We start from the raw sequence: 25,455 nt of genomic DNA, 5'->3' as shown, positions 1-25,455 counted from the left end.
AATCTGAGTAGGATGAGATATGATGGTAAGAAGATTATATGGTAATAAGTGGCGCAGTTAATGCCCAGCTTTACAGTCTCGGTAGGTTTCGTAAATCCCAGATTTTCTAAAACAAAAAGGACAGGTTTGCATGACTACATCCATGATGTAAGCAATTTTAATTAGTAAATATAATATATTTATTATTTAATTAATTATTTATTTAAATTATACATCAAGTATACGATAAATATACATATGGTGTACTTGCCAAGTCTTCCTATTTAGTATTCCACAAGTACAGGTATGGTATGGACCATAGAATATGATTATTATTGTTATTATTATATTGAAGATGGATTTTTTTTTATAAATTTGCTTTCATATATAAAATAGAGGGTTAAATTACACCTTTAATCCTGTTAAAATATAAAATTGCACTTTTTATCCCAAAAAATAAAATAAAATTACTATTGCGCCTCATAAAAAATTTCTCCATTATAATTGTACCCTCTGATAGAATTTAAACAAAAAACTTTGACGTAGAGAAAAAAATAATAATAAACCCTTCATTCAACAATTTGTATAATTTAAGAATAATTACATTTATATTCCTTATTTATCTATTTACACAAATTATACTTATTTTTTACGTAATTATATAAACTACCCCTAACAATCAAAAAGTAAGAATAATATATGTGCTATTATTGACAGGGTGTACGTGTAATTCTTTGAAAAATAAGAGTAATTTATGTGAATAATATTAACATTTCTAATAAATACATGTGTAATTTTTTGAAAAAAATAATAATAATTCATATATATATATAAACACAGGTAAAAAAAAGTAGAAATATAATGAAATTTATAGACCGGATCTTGGCCACAAATTAAAACTTGTCCCCATATCCGTAGTCGATAATTTAGACAAATGGGGCAGGTCTAGGGCTCAGCCCCAATCCACCCACCCCATTTGTACACCCTAATTATTACACATCTAACTACATACGATTTCTATATATAGCTAAGATACACCGAAAAGTACATTATATACATATGCTTTAACATAAAAGCATTCATAGAACGACAGCATACAAATGCATGCATGTCAATGTTTTTCTAAGAGAATCTCTTCGGATAATACAATGAATTCTTGTCCCAGCTCAACATGGCTTCCAACATTTATGAAATACTGTTGCAAGATAAAGAAGAACACAACAGATTATCGTATAATGTTCCTGAAACAACAATTATGTTGGTTGTACTTTCACTAAAAATGATTAAAATACATGGTTTTGAGCATAATCAACAGTTCTCCTGAAAATTAAGAATCCAATTGAAATCTGGCTGTCGCTGTGGTGAAGCTTCAAAAGAGCAAAAACCACCTGTGGTAGTTGGAAAAGAATAATAACTCGATGTTTATAAAAAACAACTAAGTAAACTGAAGCTGCATACGGTAGGCTGAAGACCTGAGACTTGTAAGCCATCCATGAAGTCGAATTATTCCATCCTTGTTTGAACCAAATCACTTGCTCTCAGCATCGTATATGTCGGTCCTAAGCACGTTTGTAAGGAAGAACAACATAAAGCCATAACAATTCTAACACACTCAGCAGTTTCATAATGTTATCACATATGTGCTATTATAGTATCCCCGAGGTGGTAATGCTGAAACCGACCATAAAAATATGAAACTGCAGTGCCAAAACCAAATTCAAAGGTGATTTGAAGTTTTGAACTCAGAATCAACAAAAAGACAGAAGACACTGGCTAAATCTATCAAAACGGCAGCAGCAAATGAATGTGAAGACAAGATATCGCCATGTGAACAGGTTGTCCATTTTCCATTGCAATCAAGTCCACATTTACATAAATAAGCAATGACAGAAATTGAATCCGGACAATCATTTCTTGAGATTCAAACAGAATTGCAACCACGAGGATTACCTTTTCTTTATCATCCCAACCCTAGGCCGCCAATAGCCCCAAGATTCAATCACCAAATCACACAGGAGAATATTTCTCATGAAAATCAAATTTACTACAAAAGATTGAACATTAAAGTTGCCGGGACAAAGATAAATAACACATTAAAACCAAGAAATATGATAGGAACAATTGCAGCCCGCTATACGGACAGACTTGATTCCAGACGGTTATCGTTTTACTATCTGACTAAATACTTCTAGCTAATTATTACATGGTTTTATATTCTAACTACAATAGGAAACGTGAGAAATGTTTTCGGGAATCAGTTTGAAAATGATTGAGAAAACTTAGAACTGCCTTACATGCTACAAATTTTCTAGAGGCCGTCACAAACAGACCAAAGCTACCAAGATTGTCATTCTAGCTCTAGAGCTTTACACTATAATAATAACACAACAGCAAAACTAAAACATCATTTATCAATTCCACATTCAAAGCACTTACTAACTTCGTAAAAACTCATTTGGATTATGCATGAACTCATCCTAGATTAAAAGGATTGATCATCACAAATGTAAGCAAAAGGATACACCAAGTAAAACCCATGCGCGAAAGCTCCCGCCAACACTGCAGTAAACAACCGGTCCCTCAAGACCGGCCTGTGCCGGAGCGAAAGCCGAACTGTAGTGCAAATGTAACTAGTAACATATACATAAAGAGAAAATATAGCACGATAACAGTAAAAGACAATACATTCAAGCAATTCTTAACAAGAAGGAAGACAGAATTCTTGGTTTCATGGCCCAACAACATAGAAATTTGGATTATATAGGATCAATTTCGAAATTTACATGCAAAACCTAAGATTAGTAGCAAAACTAAAGGAGGACAATCGAGCCGTTATTGATGGATCTGTCCCTGATTCTTGAGAGGAGAAACAGTAAAAAAGACAAAGAAAAAATAGAATAACTTACTGAGGGGAAGAACAGGAGCGTAGATTAGAGGAACCAAGAATTTAAAGGGAGCGCCTTTCTTCTGCCTCCTGATCACTTCCCTTGAGAAATAAACAAAGGGATTCAATCAATGAAGTAAAAGGCATCTAGAGAGAGACAGAGAGAGAACTTACAGGTTCGATGGATCCGAGGGCGGCGGCGCCATTGAAATCACAAAATTTGAGGTTGTTCCGGTACGAGGGAAACGGAATCCGGGACAGAACGGAGGATTTTGAGCCGATTCTGCCTGTCTGGGAACGAGGAATCTAATATGGAGTAGTAACCAAGAAAAATTTCTTTATTTTCATTCAGGTGCCTTCAGACACCTCTATTCACAATAAGTCCCCGCCTGCTTTTCAGATATTTTGCGAATTCACCCCTGAATTTTTGAGTTATTCGAAATGTAGCAGTCCTAGAATTACTTAATACTAGAAATGCATCAATATTTAATCTATTCAACTTTCCCAAGTATTTTAATATTTAAGTCTTTATTTTCGTGTTTACAGTAAACCTTCGAATCACATTTTATATTATAACACACGTGGCGAACTAAAAATATTTAAATATTCAAATTATAACATATCGCTCTCAACAATTTTTAAAATTCTGAAAGATCACGTCCCATTGTTTTGATAAGAACCACCCATCGAGTCAAGAGATATGATCACCCAAAACTCGAAAGTCCCAGAACTCACACAAGATTTTTACATGCTACCATAGTCAGTCCACTTTCCAAATACGGAACTTTCATTTTCATTTGGGAAATTTTAATCTGGACCCAATTTAAAAAACATAAAAACGGTACATATCACGTTGAATCAAAACGAATTTGGTCACACTGTTAACACCACATGATTCATACTGTTTGATGTTATTACACTTAGACGGATATAAGAGTGTTGGTCTCAGTAATCAGTAGTTGTGTTTTGGCTGATTAGTATCTGTTCACATTGACCATTGAATGGTATCCTCACAGTGAAGCTGAGTGAGTGGTGATGGATGCAATTGAAAACCATGTTCTTCATAACCAGACACAGAAGTTAAACGTGTGGCATGTCAGCCCATTGCTTCAGATAAGACAACAACATAGCTTGACTGGTCCCTAGTTTCTTCAATTCTTTATCCATCCACCACATTTACTTTCAGAACTGGTGGACCAATTTCCGATCTTTGACTCAGGAAATCAGCCCAAAAATGGTGTTCATACTTGGATAACATAATAAGCAAGATTCAGTGACCATCAAAACCTGGGAAAAGAAATGGTTAGCCAACAGGAATTGCAGAACAAACTAACTCTTATTGAATGTTTCTTCAGGGAGCAAGTCTCGTGGGAATCCTTGGAAACTTGCATCTATGAAAACAGCTAGCAATAGTCGGCGTAAACGATTTATCCCTTTCCTCAACGGACAAGTACTGAAAACAATAGCATCCTGGAATTCAGTCACAGTGGGCGCCGTAAATGCTATGAAAGAGCTTTTATAGCATGGAAACAGGAGGACACTACTCTTTAACATCTGAAGCAATACACCAAGAAATCATCTACATGTCTAACAGGAAATGTAAAAATTGTTACTGCTGCATATGATTTCCAGTGTCCTCGAAACAAATTGATATAACTTCTGAACTAATCACAAAAGAAATCATCTGAAAATCCAATAAGATCTTGTCCAAGTCCTAGTTATCAGTAAAACTTGCAATGTTTGGCGAAATATGTTATCTATTCAAGAAAAGGCAAATGAGTGTGTACAAGAAACCAAAGAATTAATCTTATAAAGTTTATCTTTCACATGACTGCAACAAGCCATGAAAGAATCAGATTTACTAACAGCAAACTGCAAAACAGAACCTATCAGAGTTATCACAACAGGAGATTTGTGCCTGCGAGATTGTGATGCAAGAGCTTGTGAGCAATCTGGTCTCTAGCATGCATCGCGTTGACTGATCTCACGTTGTTCTTAGGGATGATCTCATCGTCAAACAACTCAAACCCCATTTCCGGACTCAATTCTTCATTTCTCATCTCACATATATTATGCAAAACACAGCAAGCTCCAAGAACAACAGGCAAATCCTGGAGTTTCATCTCTGTTCTCTTCTGCAGGCAGCTCCATCGAGCTTTCAATCGCATAAATGACTCCTTGGCAACACTCTGAACCTCCTCAACTTTCCCATTGTAGGCGTGTTGCGTCCATGTAAGATTCTGGTGAGTATAAGGAACCAAAACCCAATCCATTAATGGATACCCCGAATTCCCAACAACCCAAGCATCCCTCAAAGCACCTCTGTTCGCCCTTTGGGAAAGGGCCGACTTTTCCAGTACCTGATCATCAGTCATTGAACCAGGCCAACCGATGCAAATGTCGGTAAAAACTCCCTTAGGATCAACCACGCCTTGTACTGTAATCGAATAAGAAGTTTTCTGATTCCTCTCTGTGTGCCTTTTGTTGAAATAAGCCGCCACATTAACCTTTGGAGCAATTATCGGAATATGAGTTGTGTACATTGATCCACCCACATCTGGAATCCCAGAAAACAACTCAAAATCCCTCTTAATCTCCTTCATTCTATTCTCATCAGGCCACTGCAAGAATTTCGGCATCAGCACACTCCTTATAGCAGTGCAAACCTCAAGAACCAGCTTGTGGCAAGTCGAAATTCCCAATCCGAAACGCTTGGAAACTTCACGAAGAGCCTCTCCAGTGGCCAACCTCCATATACAAACCGCCACACGCTGTCGAACGGGGATCGCCATGCGCAGCATTGTGTCCTTCTTAGTGACAACTGACTCAAGTTCTTCACAAATCATATCAAAAGTCGCTCTGCTCATTCGAAAAGCTTTCCTGAACTCTTCTTCAGGAAAATCCTGGCTGTTAACTTGCTCCCACCATGCTTTCGACCGGTTTTTCACCCACAACCTACGCTGTGCGCCACCATTCGCGATGCTGACTGTGTCATCCGATGTCGTCGCAACATCATCAGCAGCCTCCGAGCGCGCCCGCTTGGCTTGTGGGGAAATACCAGAATCACTCAAATTAGGATAACCATTACAGTAAACCGCACTCTCATTCAATTCTTGATTGCTTCGGTTGTAATTCGAGTCCATCAAGATCGAATCATACGCATCCCGGGTCTCCTTCTCTTCCGGGGGGCTATCAAACGCCAACAACTTCGTCAGTAATTCTTGAACAGACGGATCATTCTCAATACTATCATCATATCTGGGGCGCTTTTTAGTATTGGAAAAGGATATAAAACCCGGGTCGGAATCTTGACCGAAGGAAAAGAAAGAAGGGAAGTCTTCAAGAAACGGGAAAGATGAGATCACCATGAATAATATCTAAGAGTGAGACGTCAAAGTGTTTGAAGGGGGACTAAAAGGGTCTGAAACGAAACTCTGAAGGGAGGAGAGTCTGAATTGAAAGGGAATGGAAGTATGAAACTGAGCGTTTGATATATATATATATATAAAGCCATAGAAGCAGGAGGGAGCGCGTGGGACGCGGTGAGGAGGAAGGTTCCAGGAGGGGGATTGGGCTTTGACGATGACTGTGAGCCTGTGACTGTTTGGTCGGAGGGGGTTTTGATATTATATGATTTGTCTCACGCGCTTGCGATTCTAAATAAAACGCCACGTTTTGGAACTCTCCGAAGCAAGAAGGAACATCAATTCGGGTTTCCTCATGGCCCGCAAAATCCACTTCTTCTCTCTCTCTCTCTCTCTCTCTCTCTCTCTCTCTCTCTCTCTCTCTCTCTCTCTCTCTCTCTCTCTCTCTCGCTCGCTCTCTCTCTCTCTCTTTATATATTATTTATTATTATTATTATGAAAAAGTAAGTTAAACTAAGTATATAAATATTCTATAAATATACCTTAGGCTTAGGGTGTTTATATACTTTTGAGTTATATTTTATCATAACTATCGATTTCAAATCTCCAAATTCAAATCATTCCATCAAAAAAACGTAGACATGATTTTACTGTTATTTAATAAGTTTCTTGGAAATTTTTTGCCTCCTCTATTTGCTCATATTTAGTTTATCTCATAAATTTCTCTACAAAAGAGAAGGACAATTTAGATTAAAATTATCAACTATTTGATTTTAGATTTTTTTTATCCGGGATTCATTATTAAGTAGTTTCTTTATTTAAGAATTTCATATATATTGAAAAATATTCTTTCATGTTTATTTTTTATATGTAAAATTAATATATTATTTTAATTAATTAGTACGATGTCATATTAATATTTTAAACAGCACATCATTTAATTATTTGTTGATTTTTTAACTTGAGATGCGATTTTATAAATTTACGCATTTTATTCTTTTATAGATATGATTTTTTATCTCTTTCATCTACATCTTTTTTTTTTTTTTTGTCCTTAATATCACAATTAAATTATTTTACACACATTTGAACGTGCTACGCAGACTTGTGTTATTTAAAACTGTTGTCCCGAAAGCTGACATATGCAAGAACGTTTCATAAAGTCGTGCAATCAAATTAACAATAATTGTCATTTGATGTTAATAATGTAAGGTCAAATGGCAACTACAATTGTGATAAATATAATTGTCTATATCTAAAGAATTATACACATACAAACCAAAGAAAACGTGCTTTATATGTAGAATAATATTTATACGAGCTTGCCCTTCGGAATTGTCTCATGTATTGTCTCATGCACGTTTTTTCCTTGGAGAAACTTGTTGACTTTTAAGGTTGGGTCAATTGACCAACTCTAGACCTATTAATTAAATAAAAGTCCTATTTATTCAATTTGTTTGGATAATTATGTGAATTTGCATTAGTTTGTAGGCTTCCATTCTTTGTCTTATAAATTGGGGAAGGAATATCTTACCATAAAAAGATAGTTTCTTAGATACGGATTTTTTAGATGGAAAAAATTTATCACAAAATTGTGGTGCATTTTACGACTCATTTGCGACAGATGGTCTTTCAAAGTGTTGCAAAACTCATCGAATGTTCATGAGAAAATTTTTGTCGGGAAATCCATTGCTAAAGCGGCATGGAATTGACGGAAGACATGTCGTCATAAATGCCATTTCGTCTAGATTTCACAACAAATTTTGCTAGGGGTGAATGCTGTTCCAAAATTGAGACGAATTTGGAATGAAATTAAGGGGAGTTTGGAGCAAATATCTTGAAAGTATGTACTCCGTGGTAAAATCGTTGCAAAATCTATCCCAGTTTGCGACGGTATTTGATTGTTGGGCTTTATGTTGCAAGTTTTGACACAATTTGGCATGTGAACCTTCAATGCTTTTACGTCACTATGATTCTATGAGACAATCAAACTTTTGATCAGATGTTTAGATCAGTGTTAGTATGATTTTGTTATACAGTAAAAATTTTTATCAAAAAGATTCTACCATGATCATCCTCACATACTTATAAGTATGAACATTCAAATAACATATATAGTATATGTAAATATAAATAATGCGTGTATATATAATGTATTTCATACAATTGCATTAATATTACGACGGATTTTATCTACTGTTGCAAATGCTTGCAACAGACACTTCAATCGCAAAAATTTTGCGACAAGGTTTTTGGCGAATCCGTCTTAGGTACATCGCAAAAGTCTGTCCCAGTTTAGCGTTTTCTTTGTGTATATGGACTGCTGATTAAAGTTTGCGACAAGGTTTTTGGCGAATCCGCCTTAGGTACAACGCAAAAGTCTGTCCCAATTTAGCGTTTTCTTTGTGTATATGGACTGCTGATTAAAGAGGTGGGGTTTTGCACTAGTTATCATTATCCACAATCTTCCTCTGTTTTTCCAGAATTCTAATAGATTACAAAACATATAATTCAGTGTGATATACCTATGATCATTTTCTACTTACAATTCTTTTACCTTTTTTCATTTTTGTTTAAATTTCGATAAACTCTACTCAATAGATAAAATCTGGAATTCTTAAACTAAACGTAAATAATTTTAATGAACAACAATATATATATAGAATTAAGCATTACCCCCCCCCCTCCCCCAACCCCCCCATTTTGTTTCTACAATCATCTAGTTTTAATAACTCCTTAATTACTGCCTATAAATATTTCAGACAAAGCGGAAGCTCCGACAAAAAGAAATTGCAACGGCATCTTGCTCTCTCGGCCTATATCATATAAATGCATCAGATGCAACCTTTATCACTAAGGTAGGATGGCATGGATCCAAAATAATAAGGCAACCATTCATTTCATCTTCTCTATACATCTCATGACATGGTCACAATCCTCAAAAGACAGAAAAGGACTCACTCTGTGCTAATACATTACCTAATTAATACTATTAAGAATGTATACAGATATACAGCTATGTCAATTCTATACACTTGCAGCAATTCAAACAGTAGAGTTTTGTGAGCACAGTTGGGTAGCTATGTAACCAAAATATATATAGAAGCTGCTTGAAGAACATATACAAGGCAGAAGAATAGTGCACCTTTCGATAACTACGCTATGCAAGAGTGTCATTGCGTTCAAGATCTCAATGACGCTATTGTTTTCTCCATTCCTGAATGGCAGAATGCAGCATATGATTTGGAATGAGCAGCTTGTGTGGTAGTTTTTGTTTTGTCACTGGGGATACATTGTGTCTGTCGAGCCACGCTTTTATTGCATCATACTCGTATGTAAAACCATCAGCCGCTATGTGAGGATTGTCCATTATTTCCTGCAGATGGTGCAAATGCAGAGAGTAAGATTTATGTGCCTGCAGAAATATAAATTTCAAGCTATATAATTGGTTATGAACTTGTCACCTGAAGGATTGGGCAGTAATAGTGTTTAGGCACAAGTCCGTGGTCTCTCTCAGTCATACCGGATTTAGCAAATTCAGCAAGTCGTTTCAATATTGGCAATACTTCTGCTTCAAGGTCTGGGCGATCTCTACATCTAAGGTTGCAGCATTTCAGTGCAATCTGGGCTAGTTCTTCCGCTTCAGGTAGTGGCCAATCTGCAACTGACTTATCAAGAATGTCTGCAAAAGTACCACTGCTTATAGCATTCTCAAACTTCGGTATAAGCCCATTGGGATGACGAGCAGCCAACAGCTGGAGGATTATTACTCCAAAAGAATATACATCAGATTTTGGTCGGAGAGTTCCTGTTCTCTGATACTCAGGATCAATGTAGAACAGGGTACCTGCTATAACAGAGTCTCTATATTCTGTAATATTGTCTGGCGCATACTCAGACACGATCTTTGCCAGGCCCACATCTCCAATTTTGCTCACGTAATTTTTGTCCAACAAAATGTTTCCAGGTTTTAGATCTCGATGAACTATAGGCTCTGGCTTAGAGTGGTGCAGAAAGGCAAGCCCACAGGCTATTTCAAAAGCTATACGGAATCTAAGAGGCCATGGAAGAGGAGGTGTACCTCTTCTGTGCAGAATATGATCCTCCAGACTTCCATTCTCCATATACTCATAAACAAGGCAGCCGCTTTCTGGACAGGCTCCAAGCAATAAGAGAATGTGAGGATGGCGCAATTGGCTAAGAACTTCAACCTGCATTTTAATCATCACTAATGTTATCAAACTTGTATTATGATAACAATACGTAATTCCTGTAATAATAGAATGAAAATATATAAATGTGAAATGGTGCTGAAATCTGGTCATAGAAAATAAAGGGAAAATAGCATGTTTAGTCCCATAAGTTAGGCTCATGTCACTTTTTGTCCCATTCATTACGGGATTAGCTCTTTTAATCCCATAACTTACAAAAATTAGCATTTTTGGTCCTCATGCACTTTTTAATTTACAATTTAACGATGTAGATCACGTGCCTAGCACGTTACCATTAAGTATTTTTTGTTAGAAAAAAAATTGGTCCTTTTTCCAATAGTAGCATATGAGTGCTTCATTTGGCATACTTGATTCACATGTGGAAGACATGATTCTTTGTGTTGCTTCTACTTAGTTTCAACTTATAGAAATATGGGAAGAATATGATTATATTTTTTGCTCTAATGTCCTTCAAAATTTATTTTCCCCCCTCAAATGTAGAAAACAAATCAATTCGGTCCAGCCAAAAATACTTAACGATCACATGCTAGGCACGTGCGCTACCCCGTTAAATTATAGACAAAAAAGTGGATGAGAACCAAAAGTCCTAATTTTTGTAAGTTATTAGACTGAATGTGCTAATCCTGTAACGAATGAGACCAAAAGTAAAACAGACCAAAAATTACTTGTGGGACCAAAAATGTTATTTCCCCAAAAATAAATATCACACAGAATACCGATTACAATGTATAAGAAGTATGGTTTTATATGTATATTGTCCAGAATAGTTGACATCCGGAGTATAACATTATTTCTAACTTCCAGAAACAACGCGAACATCCCAAATTCCCAATCTACTATATTAGTCACAACTTCAGCTACAGCCTATAGTTTGTCATGCAGGATGCCGATACAAGAGGATGCTAAAATTTCCAATCAATCAACTACTCACCCCAATTTCGCAGAGCAAGCAAGTAAAAGAAGTGGAGAGATGAACCCACTAGTATGTAAATGTGCATGATTTGTCTCCATGTGCTCCTGTAAGTACATGTGTAATTATGTATAGAGTTGCCTATATGAGTGGTTCACTTCACCATTTCACCAAGCAAAATAGGAGTTTGCACTTGTGATGCAAAGAAAAACGCTAGTGTGAAGTTGATGCTGTGAAGAGTCTTACTTGTGTAGAACCTGGGAAGGAGAAATAAATATAACAAAGTGAAGGGCAAACCTCTCTTAGAAATTCCTCCTTCCGGTCGGATGCATCAGGGCGGAGAACTTTAACAGCAACTAAGGTGTGATCAAGGCTGCACTTATAAACTTTACCATATGCCCCTTCACCAATCATTTTATTCTCAGAGAAGAAACCAGTTGCCATCTGTATGTCTTCTCTGGTGTACCTTCTATACCTTTGGTCCGCAGAGAATAGTGCATCAACAATTCTCTTCTTCTCTAGTGACTCTTTGTGGGCCTTCAGTTCTGCCATCTGCCTTTCATACATCTCTTTAGCTAGAATCTTCTTTGCCATCTCAACCTCCTTTTCAGCCTCCAGATATTTCTCTTTCTCTACAGCAGCAATTTTCCTTAAACTTTGTTCTCTTTTCTGTGCAGCATCTACTCTCTGTGCTTCTTGAATGCATTCGGAAGAAAGCAAATTAAGCTGAAACATAAAGCTCAAACACTAAGTTCCCTTAACTGGAGATTGAAGTAATGATTCCTAATTGGAAGATAATTTGATATCTATCACCCATTATGAGGCAAAACTGGTTCTGAAAATATAGAATAGGAAGGTCACCATTTTATAAATCAACTTTTTTCAAGGAAACATCACTTCTAAACCAAATTTTGCACAATTGCCATTCTGGAAAGGTGTTGGTATAAACAATAAGTTATTATCACATCAAAAGAAATGAATGTCCAATATCTTGTTGTGTAGAACTAATCAATGTTGCACCTTGCTCTGTGATTGGACCAGGTCTTCACAAGCTCGATTGTACATCATCAGGGTATTCTCCACTTCCAGGCGCAGCTGTTCAATTTCAGCCTGAATGTCTGACTGCAAAACAGAGGAAAAAACATTCTGAATGTTAAGTGATAACTTGAGTTTCACGTTAACTGTGGCCTTCTGAAGGAAATATTTGGAAGTTCAATTATATATACTGTGGAACTGATGTACTTTTTGAATGAAAAATTGTATCTATTGTAGGAAACCAACAAGGCAATTACCTCATCTGAGTACGTCGAAGAAATGGAAGGAAATCTTTTATTTCTGAATATATCAGGGAGACTATCTTCTGCGACTTGATGAGATGAAGAAAATCTTGGTGTTTGTGCTTGAGAATTTGAATGACTAACATCTGAGAGGCAGTTATAATATTTGGACTCTGTGGATGAAGAAGAAAGACTCGATTCGTGTTTACTTAATGCATGAGTATCACGGCCACTCTCTGGTAAATTGCAAAATGAAGCAAGTTAAGATGGCAAAGATAGGCAAATGATGAAGGCACCTATTTGCTGACATACCAGTAGTTAACATAGGGTTCAATGTATTTGATGTGAGCTTATTTGCAGAGACCACATAGATGCTGCAGGTATCAGGAGCATGTTTGAGAACAACTGATGGCACCTCAGAATCCTTGGGCTTCCTAGGAAATAAAAGAGTGATTTACAATACCAAAAGAAACATGCATGATTCATGCTGAATTTAGCATGCAAGATGCCTTTCAGCAAGAAATTTATCAATTGGAGAATTCAACTAGCTGTTACAATTTTTCCCACCCAAAGTCAGGTATCCAATTAAGTGAAGATCGAATATAACAGAAAGAATGTACGAACACATGGTATTCCTCTCCAGACATTGCACAAATAAGACATAGCGTATACAACACAGTATTTGACAAAGACAGAAAAAGGTCCCACGAAGAGGAAAATCATATACTATGAAGAATAAATAAAACATGCCTTAGTGCTGACTTTACCTCGCAAAGTAATTGGAGGAGCAAGAAGCCAGCACCAAACTTGTAGTCCTTGAATCAGATATATACCTCAGTAGAGCGGATGCAGGATTTTCTCCTTCCAGTAACAAGGTCTCGATCTAGGGAGGTCAACCTATCTTAATGTCAATGAACTTGGCAAAACTAACTGAAAGATAGACTTACAGAGAAAACCAACCTTTTGTGTCCTATATAGACACTTAAAAGTTAGAAAAGTTTCTTCACATCTTGCCCTCAAATCCTGAATGTACATTTCCACTACACTTGCATCTAGCTCCTTGATTGGAATGGTACCACCTGCTGCGAAATGTATCATCGACAGGAAAAAATACATTACTTAATGTGGCAAGCAAATAATGATTTATTCAGGGTTATATTTCTCTGACACTTAGATGAGAAACTTCTATGGACATTTCCCAGACTATGAGAGAAATTAGCAGGCATTTCACCAGCAAATTGACTTATGACAAAGAATTGCGGACAACTTATAAAATGCATTACTCAGGCATAAAGGAAAAACAAGGTAATCATGTTATGTCATTTTTGGCCTTTTATCCCTTGTTATCTCTCGAGGTCAAAAACAAAAAGATTTGGAAAAGAAAGGACAAAGAGAGAGAAACTACATACTTTAATCAGGTTAATCTGACATTAAATGTTAATAATCCGTCTATAGCATGTAGAATAAAGCATCAGGGTACTAATTCCAAAATAATCAATCCAGGTCTAAACAGTGATAGCCTCTACAATGAGAAGTAAACAGGAGTACACGGTTTGCAGGCAAGTTGATTTTAGACTTAACATTAGTTAACTACTAAAAAAAATGCTTCTAAGCAACCCTTGTGTGAAGTGTGATAGAACAACCACTTCCCGATGTCTTCCTAACCATGAAAACATCGAATCATCAATAATTTATGATGCACATATACAGTTATTACACCAACGCAACAGCACTGCTCAGTACAGCAAAACTCCAGTTTTTCCATCACAACAGCCTTCAATCACTTCCAACACAGCGTGTTTTCTGAGTATGTGAGCGTGCAGAGACAGAGAGAGACAGAAGCTAACATACAGGGGGTAGGAACAGAGGTGATAGGGGCCATAACATGAACCAGAACCAAACGAACGGCACTCTGCATCAAATTCTCCACCGCCCAGCGCACCGCCCGCTGGCTACCCCTACCCTCCGCACTCTTCACAGCCACCGACACCGTCGCCATAATCGGAGCACCGTCGCCCGCTGCCAGTATTACAGTAATATATTTACAAGGGATCCGTTTTGACTTCTGAGCTTAAGAGAGAAGGGAAGTAAGAATGATTTATGTTGACTGATTAGCTGTGTGGAAGATGAACAGAAGACTGAAGAGGTGGGGCCCGGCGGCTGGAGACGGACGGCGGAGATGGGATCGTTAACGTGCTTGGCGGGTGAGTTTAAGACCCGTTCATCCGAAGAGTCGTGAATCTAGCCTTTCAGACTGTTCATCCAGGATTTGTCATCTTGTGACCTTGGCAGGTAAATTGGAGTTCGTTTATTTATACTAGTAGCTGCTGTGGCTATTTGTTTTTATGCCATTATAATAAATAATTTATATATATATAGATTATAAAAAAGAATAAAATATATAATTAATATATTTTATTTAAAAAATAATTAAATAAATTAATTATTTTATCAGTTGAAAAATATTTTTGATTTCATTAAAAATTGGTTTGGACTAATATTTCATTAAAAATATTTTTGATTTCATTAATTATTTTTGATTTCATTAAAAATATTTTATTTATAATATATCATTATGTCATGCTGCCCCTATGTGCATATAATAAATATTTTTTTATATTTAAAATATATTATATATAAGAATAAAATATATAAATCAAAATATCACATTTAAAAATAAATAAGTAGATACAAAAATTAAAGTAGGTATATTATCAACACAAAAATTTTGATATTGTGGTGTCTGTAACGGAAATTTCGTGTTTCTGAATTTGTCGAAACAAAAAATATTATAAATAATATTTGAATTTTTAATTGTACTTTTTATGGGTACAAAATCTTTATTTGAAACCTCTGATTCTTCACTTTAAAATGTGATCGTCAATTTTGTCGATTTTAGAGATAGAACTTGACGGCTTGATCTTATTCAATTTCGACTTTGATCTTCAATAACGTTAATCTAGGAATCTTTTAACTTATTCCCGAATTTGAAATATTTAACTTGAATTTGAATATTTCTTGGTAGATTTGACACTTCGATCATCCACCAAATTGGGATTTGTATCTTGACAACGTTAATTGATGGATCTTTCGACTTTTTCAAGAATCAAATGCTGGTTTTGAGTGATTTCCTTGACAAATGCCTTGATTTTGCTTGGAAAGCCGTGGATTTCCTTAATTTCCATTTGAGAGGGTAATGTATTGTTTAATGCTCTCTTGTTTATGTCTTCAACTGTCTTTCTATAATATAAGTTGATTTAAATAATTTTTTTATAAAGTACAAAGTGGCACAATATGTTATTTTTATTTCGAAAGAAGTATGGGGGCGGCAGCGCAACAGGGAGCACTGAGGTGAGAGATGGCCGGCGATGTAGAAGAGAGAGGGAAAGGGGGTGGTGGGGGGCGAAGAAGATACTATTATATCTATAAATAGTGTATCATTTATTGAAGTTATATACATGATGATAAGGTGGAGATGTAGTGCAATCAGAAAGAAGATCATGTGGGAATCTCCACTAAGAGGACGTGAATCTACAACATAAGATATGTCTTTACCATGATTGCGCCTGTAGGATCAGATATCAGATGGTTGATGAGGCTCTTTCTCATGTCATTGGGTGCTATAACAAACATGTAGAAGGCGAACAATAGCAGGTCCGCGGAGGATAGAGTCGATCCCAGGAATCCCTGCGACATCCTGTCAGATAACGTTGTAATTTGTTACAAACAAAGCTTTTTTTGTATGTGCTGAAATCTGTTACGACTGCACTGAAAAGATGGTGATTCTGGGGCTATCACTTGATTTTGACAGCCAGTTGGGACATCTCATATAATCCAGTAACATCGACACCAATTATGTGTCAGGAAATCGTTGCCTGATTGTGAACGTGTGCAGGAAATACCAAAGGAAAAACATCCTATGTTCATGGTAGAAGGTCAACCAGCAACAATTTACACTTTTATTACCCTTGATAAAGTTGGAAAGGGGGTCGCTGAGCCTGGATGTAATGTTGGATTAAGTTCAACACTCCGATATTGTGGTGGAAGGATTATTCTTGTAATGGCATAAGAAGACTGTTGCATACTAATGGTAGAAAGGAAAAGAGTTTGTACAAGTACCATTTTGGCAAGCGGAAGAATGACTGGAAGAATGTTCTAATGCCCTCAATATCCAGCTGCAATATGAGTGCTAATCCAAAGAGGAAAAAAGCTCGTTGTCGTTTCCTCTCCATCGGCCATAGGGCATTCCAGGCTGAACAAAGAGATCAATTTGCATTCGATGATGAACAATGATAACATGATACCTCTCAAGAGTGATGAGTGATGGTATATGGTAACAATCAACAAGTATACATCCTATTTTGTGTATTATTACCTTGCATTGAGATATTCTGTGAAATCCTTGTGCTGGCTAGCATGTTTTTCACATGGGATTGCTTCAAAATATTTGCAATAACTGATGCGTATTTAGGAGCCTCTGATAGCGATCTAACAACCGAGTAACCTGTTTCAGAACAGGTTGATATAATTATGGGCCGTTTCATTCAAGAAACAGACATAAAGGTGTAGTTACTCCCAATATTACCTGTGGCTGGATGGACCATGCTAGCAGCAGCGCCAAAGGCGAGGTTCTTCTGCTCAGTGTTTGGCAAAGAACCACCAACCGGAATATAAGACCACTCCTGCAAAAAGTCCCCCATAATTATTAAGCGGAATTGATAAGTCCCACTTTAACATCAACGTAAAGAGAAAGCAAGCCGTGTACCTCTTCATAAGTTCTTGTAATGCGGACACCCATAGTCTCCAGTCTTGACATCAGTTTCTTTTTTAACAGTTCAAAAGGCATCGCATCTTTAGATGCTAAACACGTTTCCTGCTTAGCACTTGTGTTAGTTTAGTTTTCCTGTATTATATTATTGTTAATCTAATAACGTTTGATCAGACCTCAAAGAAAACTCTTGTCGGGGACATAGGCATTGCATAAAGAAACGTCGGATACTGGGCTTCTAGGCAATTAACTTTTTGCTTTACGTAGTCTCTGTAATCCATGAAAACCATCAGGCCAGGGTCGTAGGGATTGTTTTCCACCTGGAAATAGGTAAGATTCAGCCAAGATCATGAAATTGAACGCGGAGAATGTATTATCTAAAATATTAAGATTGAAATCACCATGACTACTTAGAAATGACAACGGACTACTTTAGTGGATAATGGACCTAAATGGGAGAGACTTCCATATTTGTAATCTTTTGTACGTTCCTACCTCAACCTCGACTCCATAGGCTGTCTGGACAGAAACCCTTGGACCCCCAACCTCGTATTCCAAGAGTTTCCCCGAGGCTGCCCCGGATGCGACAGTGGCGAGCCTGTAAATGTAAGTCACAGGCATAAGAAAAGGAGAGAATCTAATACATGCATTATGAAGTAAGAGTTGCTTATAAAAGAGAATCAATAAGCAGACCTGCAGGGAATCACAATATTGCCTTCACATTCTACAAGTCTATGGCCGCTTGAAGCTTCAATAATCCTTTCCACTTTCGTGCTAAGATATGATACACCTGACTCGACACACCTAGGAAAATTAATATGAGTTATGAACCTAGAAATGTGATCTGTCTTTCAGAATATACTTAGGTGAAATATCTAGCAAGTAAAAATAAAAGTAAGAGATTAAGAAAGTTCACCTTTTCAGTAACTCTTCATGGAGCAAATGACGACTAACACGTCCATACGCACGACCAATAAAAATAGGGTCATTGTCATCTAGATATACAATTGTATCCCGCCACACATGCTCAATGCAACGTTCAAGCCCTAGATCTGAAATAATAACAAAGTAGCTTCATGTACTTTAGCTATAAGGCACAGGTATATTGTTGCTAAATGGAGCGTGAAAATAAGTTTAATTGTTTTGTTTGTTCCATCCAAAATCAAGACGGCAGAATGGTACAAAAAGTTCATTGTTATAGAGCTATAAGATAATGAAAAGACATGAACCGGGATGGAGATTCACCAATCAACCCTCAAAAGGGATTCTGATATCAAAGAAAGTAGGATATGTTAAAAAAAAATGGCAGAAGCGTGAACCATTTCCGTAACAATTGAATAATGGTTTTTATTATCACAAGGAAATATCCCGTCTAGTCAATAAAGAAAATTTGACGATGGAAATACGTCTTGGATATCTCATTTTCCCTCCTTTGTCATCTAATAGTTAGTAATCATACAGCTTTTCTTTCCCACAAGCAGGAACGAGCTGATGCATAAAATCCTTATCTAAATCAACCTTTTGGAGTACCTCTTAGTCATGTCTTTAAGGAAGATTTAAAATATTGCTTTAGTGATTTCTTTCACATATAACTATATTGTTTTCTTACTATAGTTTTCGGAAGGTATTCTAGAAGTCTCACTTACAAGTGTGCTAGCATGCCAAGCCTTATTTTCACATAACAGCACCTTCTTGTTTTCTCCATATCTGAATTCATTTCATATTTGTTGGTTGAGCCATAATGACACTTATCAGTTGCAACTCACTGCACTTCTAGGGATGCAGTACAGAAGGCTACATCAAACATGTTTCAAGATAACATATGATACCCAGGGACCACGCCCCTCTTGTCTGTGATGAAAACTCTAGCACAATAACATGTAAATTTACATTGAAAGAATATAAAGATGATGATGCTTTTATATTTTTATGTAAAAGTACTTTCTTAGAGATTCTGACAAACACAAATTACTCTACCATAAGATCAAATCGGAATTTACATAAGATAACAGACACAGCATGACTTTCCTGTGTCTACATGCAAGATTTGTTGAACAGAGGAGCACCAATCCATTAAACAAAACCACATAATAATAGAGACATGGATATGTTACGTTTTGATGATACTATAAACTCCAAATCAACTCCAAATCACTTGAGATATGAAATTCAAATAACAGAATCGAAGATGGGCACCTTTGAATTCATCCTCCCACACACCATAGTTATTTGTGAAAGGAAGATCAGGGCCGATAAGCCCAACACTTAAACCTAGCTTAGCTGACTCAGCCGCAAGAGCTAGCCCAGCAGGTCCGCAACCAATTACCACCAAATCCAGTATATTATCTCCAGTTAATATTCTTGGCAACTGCAAGAATGAGTGCAGATATGATGATAAAGATATCCAAATATTGCTCCAAAATATAAGGAAATATTTAGGTTAAAAATAACAAGAGTGGTAAAATATTTTCAAATTCATATTTCAAACTCGACAAAAAGAATTTCTTCACACAAGATTAGATAGCTTGAACAAAGTTAAAATACATTAATTATGACGTTATCTTTATGCATAACACAGTTAAAAGGTAACCGCATATGCAATAAAACTTGAATATCTTTTATCTTGAAGGAAGACGAAAAGGTAAAAGTTAAGTGTCCAAATTATTACAGTTGACGAGCGAAATAATCATAACTAGTGTTCCTTATCCAGAAAACACAAAGCTTTGTATAAAATATCTTCTTGCTTCTTCTGTGTGATATTTCACCTTCATGACAGTACAATCTAGACTCAAACTTGTTCCTAAGGTTAGGATGGAGTAGTTTTCATTTGATGGCTGTAATATGGTAATTCGTTTGATTCTCCATCTATGGTGTTATGAAGTTTCTATCATATTTAAGGTTAAATGACCCATTTCCAAATAGATATTGAGATCATCAATGTTAAAATTTTGGTGTTCAGGTTGATTCATTATACATCTAGTTCCAGATAATTTTCAGTTTTATATTTGACGGGGTGGGAAGGGTTGTGATGGCGATAAGTACAAAACATGCATTAATTATATTTGAATGAGGAAAGTTTAAATATTTTGTTAAAGGAAAGACATCTTCATTACTTTGACAGAATGAAAGAAGGCGTTGGACATTCGGTTTATAGGACTCATGCAAACAACAAGCACTGATAGAGATAAATACCAAATTATGATAGATGAAGCTTACGTAAATATTTAAGAAAAATTAAGGTATTTTATTAAGTAGTATTTTAGCTGTGACATGTACGTATGCGCGCTAAATATCCAAAGGTCTCATGATCCTAGCACATGCAGTACGCTCTTGCACTCTTATCTCCCTTAAAGTCCATGTCATTGCCACCATAATCAACAACAGATCATGTGGACAATGCAGAATTTCTCACCTGACATGACAATTGTGCTTCTGCCAACTGTAATACTAACCATATCCTCGTCCTGATAAGCACATTCAAGTCAAGGCTTCAAGAAGTGCCTAACTCCATATCAAGCTCCAATCGTTACCACTACAGTTAAGCAATTTTTCATCCAGAGCCAAGATGCTGATATCTATAAGATGGCCATAGCCTCCTTGAACTGAGCTGTGTATGAGGCACAATATCATCTAGTCAAAGCCTAGTCAATTATTTCAAAGGTTCATGTCTTTAAACCAAGGTTTATGTTTCTTTCCAACTCTTGGATTGTTAAGTTCTCGTATTTCAAAATTTGTGAACATAAATACTTGTGGCCAATGTCAAAGCTTTTGAACCATACACATGTTTCCTTAGGGTAGATTACCAAGCACCGTATTGACCATATTATGTTAGAAACAACAGTCATTACTAGGGGCAGAAGTCGATATCCCCGTTGAAGGCAATCTTTGAGGTGTCTCTACTGCTAACTTTAAACTCAAAACTATCCAATTCCAAGAATCTAACTATTTCTGCAGCCATTACATAAACTAAGCAAGCAACATTTTTCCGATATGTTGGATGCTCTATATTGCACCATTCTGCAACCCCTCTTGCACAGACATGTAACGGTATACAAACACAGAATAAGTACAGGTCATGTTAAATTGTCTCCATTGCAGAGCATGTATAGAACCTTCATGCATGCAGTATACCTTTGGGCAGCTCATTTCAGAAGGATCACTAATGTTTCAAATTACGCAATTACCAAATGCTCTATAGGATGAGCAGAGTGATGTGCCATACAGCTACTAATTGAGTGCCAACACCAGCTGTGCTGTCAGTAATAAGTGTAGCTGGCGCCTTTCTAAGCACGTCCTAGTCAGCACATTTAGTATGACCGCAGCTAGCCCACTTGACTAATAAGATAGAAAGCTTTTCTCGCTTCTTTAGTAAAGTCCAGCTTTGGGCCAACTCTTGCTATGGAGAACTTTATATTCTCTTAAACTTTTTAAGGGATGAACAGACGACCTGAATATGAAACTAAGGGGGTCCTAAAGGCCTACAATTTTTTATCCTTAAACTCAAAGGGAGAATCTTCTCAGAGTGCAGTTCAATCATAATTTCGGTTAAGTTAACAGTTTCCACGTATTGATTTTTTCTTGCTACTGAATCAAAATTTTAACACTAAACTTCGATTTTCTTGAGCAGAAATACAGCCTTTAATCAACATACCGATCGCACCACTTTCCAACCAACATATGCATGAGACTGTAACAGAACAACGATCATCAAACTTCCCAAAAAACAAGAACAAACACAATAACAAGTAACAAAATCAAACCATGAGAATGGAACTGTTACCTTATCCGAAAGCTTAGACTGCTGATCCATGTGCTTGTTCTGCTGCATTTGAACGAACAAAAGCTCAGACCCACCAGCCTTCACGTAATCTTCCTCATCAGCAAAATCTTCCTTCAAAGGCAAAGCCAAACAGCTCTCGCTCCCAGCACTCGCGCCACCGCACCGCACGCGAAAACCAGTCGTTGTACACGAAGTATGTGGGTTTACAGGAAAACCCATTTCGCTTCTCAGCCTCTTTTTCCTTGAAGAACTCATGGTGGGATAGATAGAGACCGCCATTGCGGCCAAGTTTCTTGCTGCCAGACTCCCCATCTTTCCTCCGTACTTGTGCACACAACAGTATAGCGGTTTCTGTGTGTGTTTTTCAAGAAACTTTCGTCAGAGAGTGGAGTTCGAGATGATTTTATAGGTGCGAGTGCCGTAATGCAGTGGGGTGAACTGCACGAACTGGAGGGAAGAAACTGCAAGGGGGCGGGGTGTGATGAGGGGTGGTGTTCAGCAATGACTTTTCTCTGGGTAAAGCTTAACGGATAGGGGGGAGAGGGAAGCTCTGATGATGTGTTCAACCGTCATCCTATGATTGCGCCACGTGGATGGATACGATTTGCTTTTAAATGTTAAAATCTTTGCTGAAGGATTTTAAAAAAATTGATTAATTATGTTAATTATAATCCATCTATCTATACCATTTTGGGAGATAAATTCAACTTATTGAAATTGTCAAAAATCCCTTGTAATATGTAAATAGCCTAAAATCATCCAAAAATATTTAAGAATTATTACACAGCGGTTCTCTTGAGATTTTGTGTCGTTATGCATAAAATTTATGTAATTTGAGAAATTATATTTAATGATCTCGACATTATTTTCATCTAATAAATAGATTTTTCAACGTTTAACAGTGATGGGAAAATAATAAATAATAACAAAATTAATTTTATGAAAAAAGTGTTGGAAAATTTCAGTTTCAAGTAATTTAAACAACGTTTTGAAATATTGCAATCGAATTTATAAATCAAAAGCAATTAAAACCACGTTGGAACAAATAACATAAAGCAATTAGGAAACGCTATTTATGACAAGAAATTTAAATCAAAAACTTACAACGTGAATTGTACCGTAACAATTCTCAGTCCAATTGAAATCGTTAATTTAACAGAATCCCAGAATTACTGCTTGCCCTGAAGAAAATATACGTCCCCGTATCAGTAATGCACCACCGGGTACAAAGTAATTTCTTCCAGGATAAGACGGTTGCAGTTTTTTTGATTTTGGCACTATACCGAAGCATACCTCGAACAAACACTCAAAAGATTATTACCGAAACTAAGTTCAAATCTATAAAATATTTAATAAAAAAACCGAGGGAGATCTTCAAGAAATAGGGAGGACATTGTACTAATTTTGTGTGTCGACGAACATGAAGAATGGCCTTTATATAGACATGGTAATACCTCACACTAACGCAGCCAACAATGACCTACTAATGCAGTCAATAATGGCCTTAAATTATAAAACAGCCAATTGGTCAAGGAAATAAATTATGTAATAGCAAGGTGATAATGGCCATAATGAGTAAATTATTTCAATTCTTTTGCAAATTCCAATTCTGTGAGTTTCTATGTTTGAAAATTCAAATTCAAATTTTATATATACATATATTCTTACCACTCTATTTTTAATTTAAATTCTTCATTTATTAACTTTTTTTAATTAAAAACTAATGATTTAATGTGCAAAATACTAAAAGATATTAGAAATAATATAATTATTTAAAATATGAGGAATATTTTTATTCAACTAAAAGAGTAAATATTACGTTTATTAATTTAAAGAAATAAATTTTACGTCAAATATAATTCAAGGAAATAAAATATATTTTGGCCTAATAAGTATAATGGTTGGCAAGATGTGAATAGCTGAAATATCCTTAACCTTTTTAACGGAATATCATTTTTTTTATTAATTTATTTAATTATTAATTCGGATTCATTCCCATATAAAATTAATTTATTTTATTAACTTTGATCAATTATTAATTTTACCTTATACCAAAAATATTTTTAATTTTATTTTTTTATTCAATTAAATAAATTTTATCAAAAAAGAGTATTTCTTTATCTTTCGCTAAACAATTTGTGAGCCCACGTCTTTTTGCAATTGGACCCGCTCGATACCGATGACCCGAATTACCAACTATAAATCTCCAATCTATCCGATAGCTATCTAAATAATACGTGGCCCGTACGAGTTATGACACATAATCCCCTATAAGTACCAGTTGAGTAATTTCAAAAGATATTCCTTTCATTACTAACTACTATCAGTCACACTCTGCGACCCTATAACCTCGAGCCCAATACTAACTTAAAAATCAGAGGATGGGTCACTCCAACAAGCATAACGATTTGTGTTCGAGGCCGACCTTACTCATCCAAATCGAATAATCACTTGAAGTTGTATTCCAATAAGTAACTAGATTAGCGCCAGATAATTATCAGTATATTACTCACTATGTTGATGACTTAGACCCCGAATCAAATAGGTTTTTTCGAAAAAATAATTTTGATGATATAAATTAAAAATAGTAAGTATGACTGAAATTCTTTTTTTTTTTTGCAAAAAGTTTGACACCGTGCAATGCAAGTGGTAGATGCTAGTTGAAAATTATAAGTCAAACGCACATGCTACTCGTAGAATCCAAAAATAAAAAAGAACAAAAGGGACTCAAATTCAATTTGATAAATATAAAAATCATCAAATATATTTAAAAAATATTAAATTACTAGAGCTCGACTCAAGTTCAATCCAATTAGAGTTCGATTGAATTAATGACAAAACCAAATTTTAAAACTCGGTTATAATTCAAATAAACTTGAATAATGATGTATTTGACTCGACTCAAATAATTTAAACTGTAGCGATCACACCACGTCATGGATACAATCTGCTTAAAGATTTAAAATCTTCAAAGGCTGAAGGAGTTGAAAAGTTGACTAATTCTTTATTTTAATTAAAAAAATAATTGGCAATGGATACAAAAAATGCATGTTCATAATTTTCGTCCAGGGACATGACACTAGCTGGGAAATATTTTACAAACGCTTTATGGAGATTTAAGGGGAAAAATTCAGAGACCCTCTGTAACAATAGAAATGTTAAAAAACAACCCTTTCTATAAAATTTTTGTCATACGTGCTTTTACTGCAATGTTACTATGAAAGTACCCTTTTTTTTTTTTTTTTTACAATTTTTGCCCC

General features: G+C 35.9%; 4 protein-coding genes across 8 annotated transcripts; all 4 read right to left on the bottom strand.

Annotated features, from left to right (window-relative positions):
* Positions 1-1,042: 1,042 nt before the first annotated feature.
* Positions 1,043-3,212, bottom strand: LOC105161882 (SH3/FCH domain protein). Of its 2 annotated transcripts, XR_847809.3 has the most exons (5): positions 3,038-3,212; positions 2,886-2,965; positions 2,502-2,592; positions 1,452-1,538; positions 1,043-1,367 (listed from the first exon to the last, which is right to left on the bottom strand). XR_847809.3 is itself a non-coding variant. In XM_011079727.3 (4 exons), the coding sequence occupies exons 1-4, from the start codon at positions 3,067-3,069 to the stop codon at positions 1,508-1,510; spliced, it is 234 nt and encodes a 77-aa protein (XP_011078029.1). In that variant the 5' UTR covers positions 3,070-3,207; the 3' UTR covers positions 1,043-1,507. The 2 variants fall into 2 exon arrangements, 1 of the variants encoding a protein (XP_011078029.1); XM_011079727.3 differs by having other exon boundaries at positions 1,043-1,538; positions 3,038-3,207.
* Positions 3,213-4,602: 1,390 nt separating this feature from the next.
* Positions 4,603-6,347, bottom strand: LOC105161881 (protein ALP1-like). Its single transcript, XM_011079726.3, has one exon. It carries the CDS (start codon positions 6,229-6,231, stop codon positions 4,762-4,764), a length of 1,470 nt encoding a protein of 489 aa, XP_011078028.1. The 5' UTR covers positions 6,232-6,347; the 3' UTR covers positions 4,603-4,761.
* Positions 6,348-9,099: 2,752 nt separating this feature from the next.
* LOC105161880 (U-box domain-containing protein kinase family protein) lies at positions 9,100-14,915 on the bottom strand. 4 transcript variants are annotated; one of them, XM_020693770.2, is made up of 9 exons: positions 14,499-14,913; positions 13,608-13,726; positions 13,415-13,530; positions 12,960-13,081; positions 12,663-12,883; positions 12,391-12,492; positions 11,668-12,096; positions 9,693-10,439; positions 9,100-9,604 (listed from the first exon to the last, which is right to left on the bottom strand). In XM_020693770.2, the coding sequence occupies exons 1-9, from the start codon at positions 14,644-14,646 to the stop codon at positions 9,428-9,430; spliced, it is 2,181 nt and encodes a 726-aa protein (XP_020549429.1). In that variant the 5' UTR covers positions 14,647-14,913; the 3' UTR covers positions 9,100-9,427. The 4 variants fall into 4 exon arrangements, with proteins under 4 accessions (XP_020549429.1, XP_011078027.1, XP_088736596.1 ...); XM_011079725.3 differs by having other exon boundaries at positions 13,608-13,729; positions 14,499-14,911; XM_088880470.1 differs by lacking the exon at positions 14,499-14,913 and adding an exon at positions 14,365-14,485 and having other exon boundaries at positions 13,608-13,729.
* Positions 14,916-16,040: 1,125 nt separating this feature from the next.
* On the bottom strand, positions 16,041-22,712 carry LUT2 (Lycopene beta/epsilon cyclase protein). Its single transcript, XM_011079724.3, has 11 exons — positions 22,196-22,712; positions 19,612-19,783; positions 18,332-18,467; positions 18,109-18,219; positions 17,911-18,013; positions 17,592-17,735; positions 17,413-17,520; positions 17,233-17,329; positions 17,023-17,151; positions 16,767-16,899; positions 16,041-16,344 (listed from the first exon to the last, which is right to left on the bottom strand). Exons 1-11 carry the CDS (start codon positions 22,505-22,507, stop codon positions 16,179-16,181), a joined length of 1,611 nt encoding a protein of 536 aa, XP_011078026.1. The 5' UTR covers positions 22,508-22,712; the 3' UTR covers positions 16,041-16,178.
* Positions 22,713-25,455: the final 2,743 nt, after the last annotated feature.

The sequence above is a fragment of the Sesamum indicum genome, linkage group LG5 (assembly GCF_026168435.1).
Source record: "Sesamum indicum cultivar Baizhima isolate 11 linkage group LG5, ASM2616843v1, whole genome shotgun sequence".
NCBI classification, from domain to species: Eukaryota; Viridiplantae; Streptophyta; class Magnoliopsida; order Lamiales; family Pedaliaceae; genus Sesamum; species Sesamum indicum.
This window is presented reverse-complemented; position numbering and strand designations above follow the sequence as displayed.

What these genes read in the sequence shown, in the direction of transcription:
- LOC105161881 (XM_011079726.3), bottom strand. Translation starts at nt 6,231, where the DNA reads ATGGTGATCTCATCTTTCCCGTTTCTTGAAGACTTCCCTTCTTTCTTT.
- LOC105161880 (XM_011079725.3), bottom strand. Translation starts at nt 14,646, where the DNA reads ATGGCGACGGTGTCGGTGGCTGTGAAGAGTGCGGAGGGTAGGGGTAGC. An exon ending in AGGAGGAATTTCTAAGAGAG is followed by an intron (nt 10,440 to 11,667) that starts GTTTGCCCTTCA and finishes ATTAAAATGCAG; the next exon opens with GTTGAAGTTCTTAGCCAATT. An exon ending in ATTACTGCCCAATCCTTCAG is followed by an intron (nt 9,605 to 9,692) that starts GTGACAAGTTCA and finishes CACCATCTGCAG; the next exon opens with GAAATAATGGACAATCCTCA.
- LUT2 (XM_011079724.3), bottom strand. Translation starts at nt 22,507, where the DNA reads ATGGGGAGTCTGGCAGCAAGAAACTTGGCCGCAATGGCGGTCTCTATC. An exon ending in CGACAAGAGTTTTCTTTGAG is followed by an intron (nt 17,521 to 17,591) that starts GTCTGATCAAAC and finishes AGTGCTAAGCAG; the next exon opens with GAAACGTGTTTAGCATCTAA. An exon ending in TTCTTCCGCTTGCCAAAATG is followed by an intron (nt 16,345 to 16,766) that starts GTACTTGTACAA and finishes GTTATCTGACAG; the next exon opens with GATGTCGCAGGGATTCCTGG.
- LOC105161882 (XM_011079727.3), bottom strand. Translation starts at nt 3,069, where the DNA reads ATGGCGCCGCCGCCCTCGGATCCATCGAACCT. An exon ending in CCCTCGGATCCATCGAACCT is followed by an intron (nt 2,966 to 3,037) that starts GTAAGTTCTCTC and finishes TTATTTCTCAAG; the next exon opens with GGAAGTGATCAGGAGGCAGA. An exon ending in GCGCATGGGTTTTACTTGGT is followed by an intron (nt 1,539 to 2,501) that starts GTATCCTTTTGC and finishes AAACGTGCTTAG; the next exon opens with GACCGACATATACGATGCTG.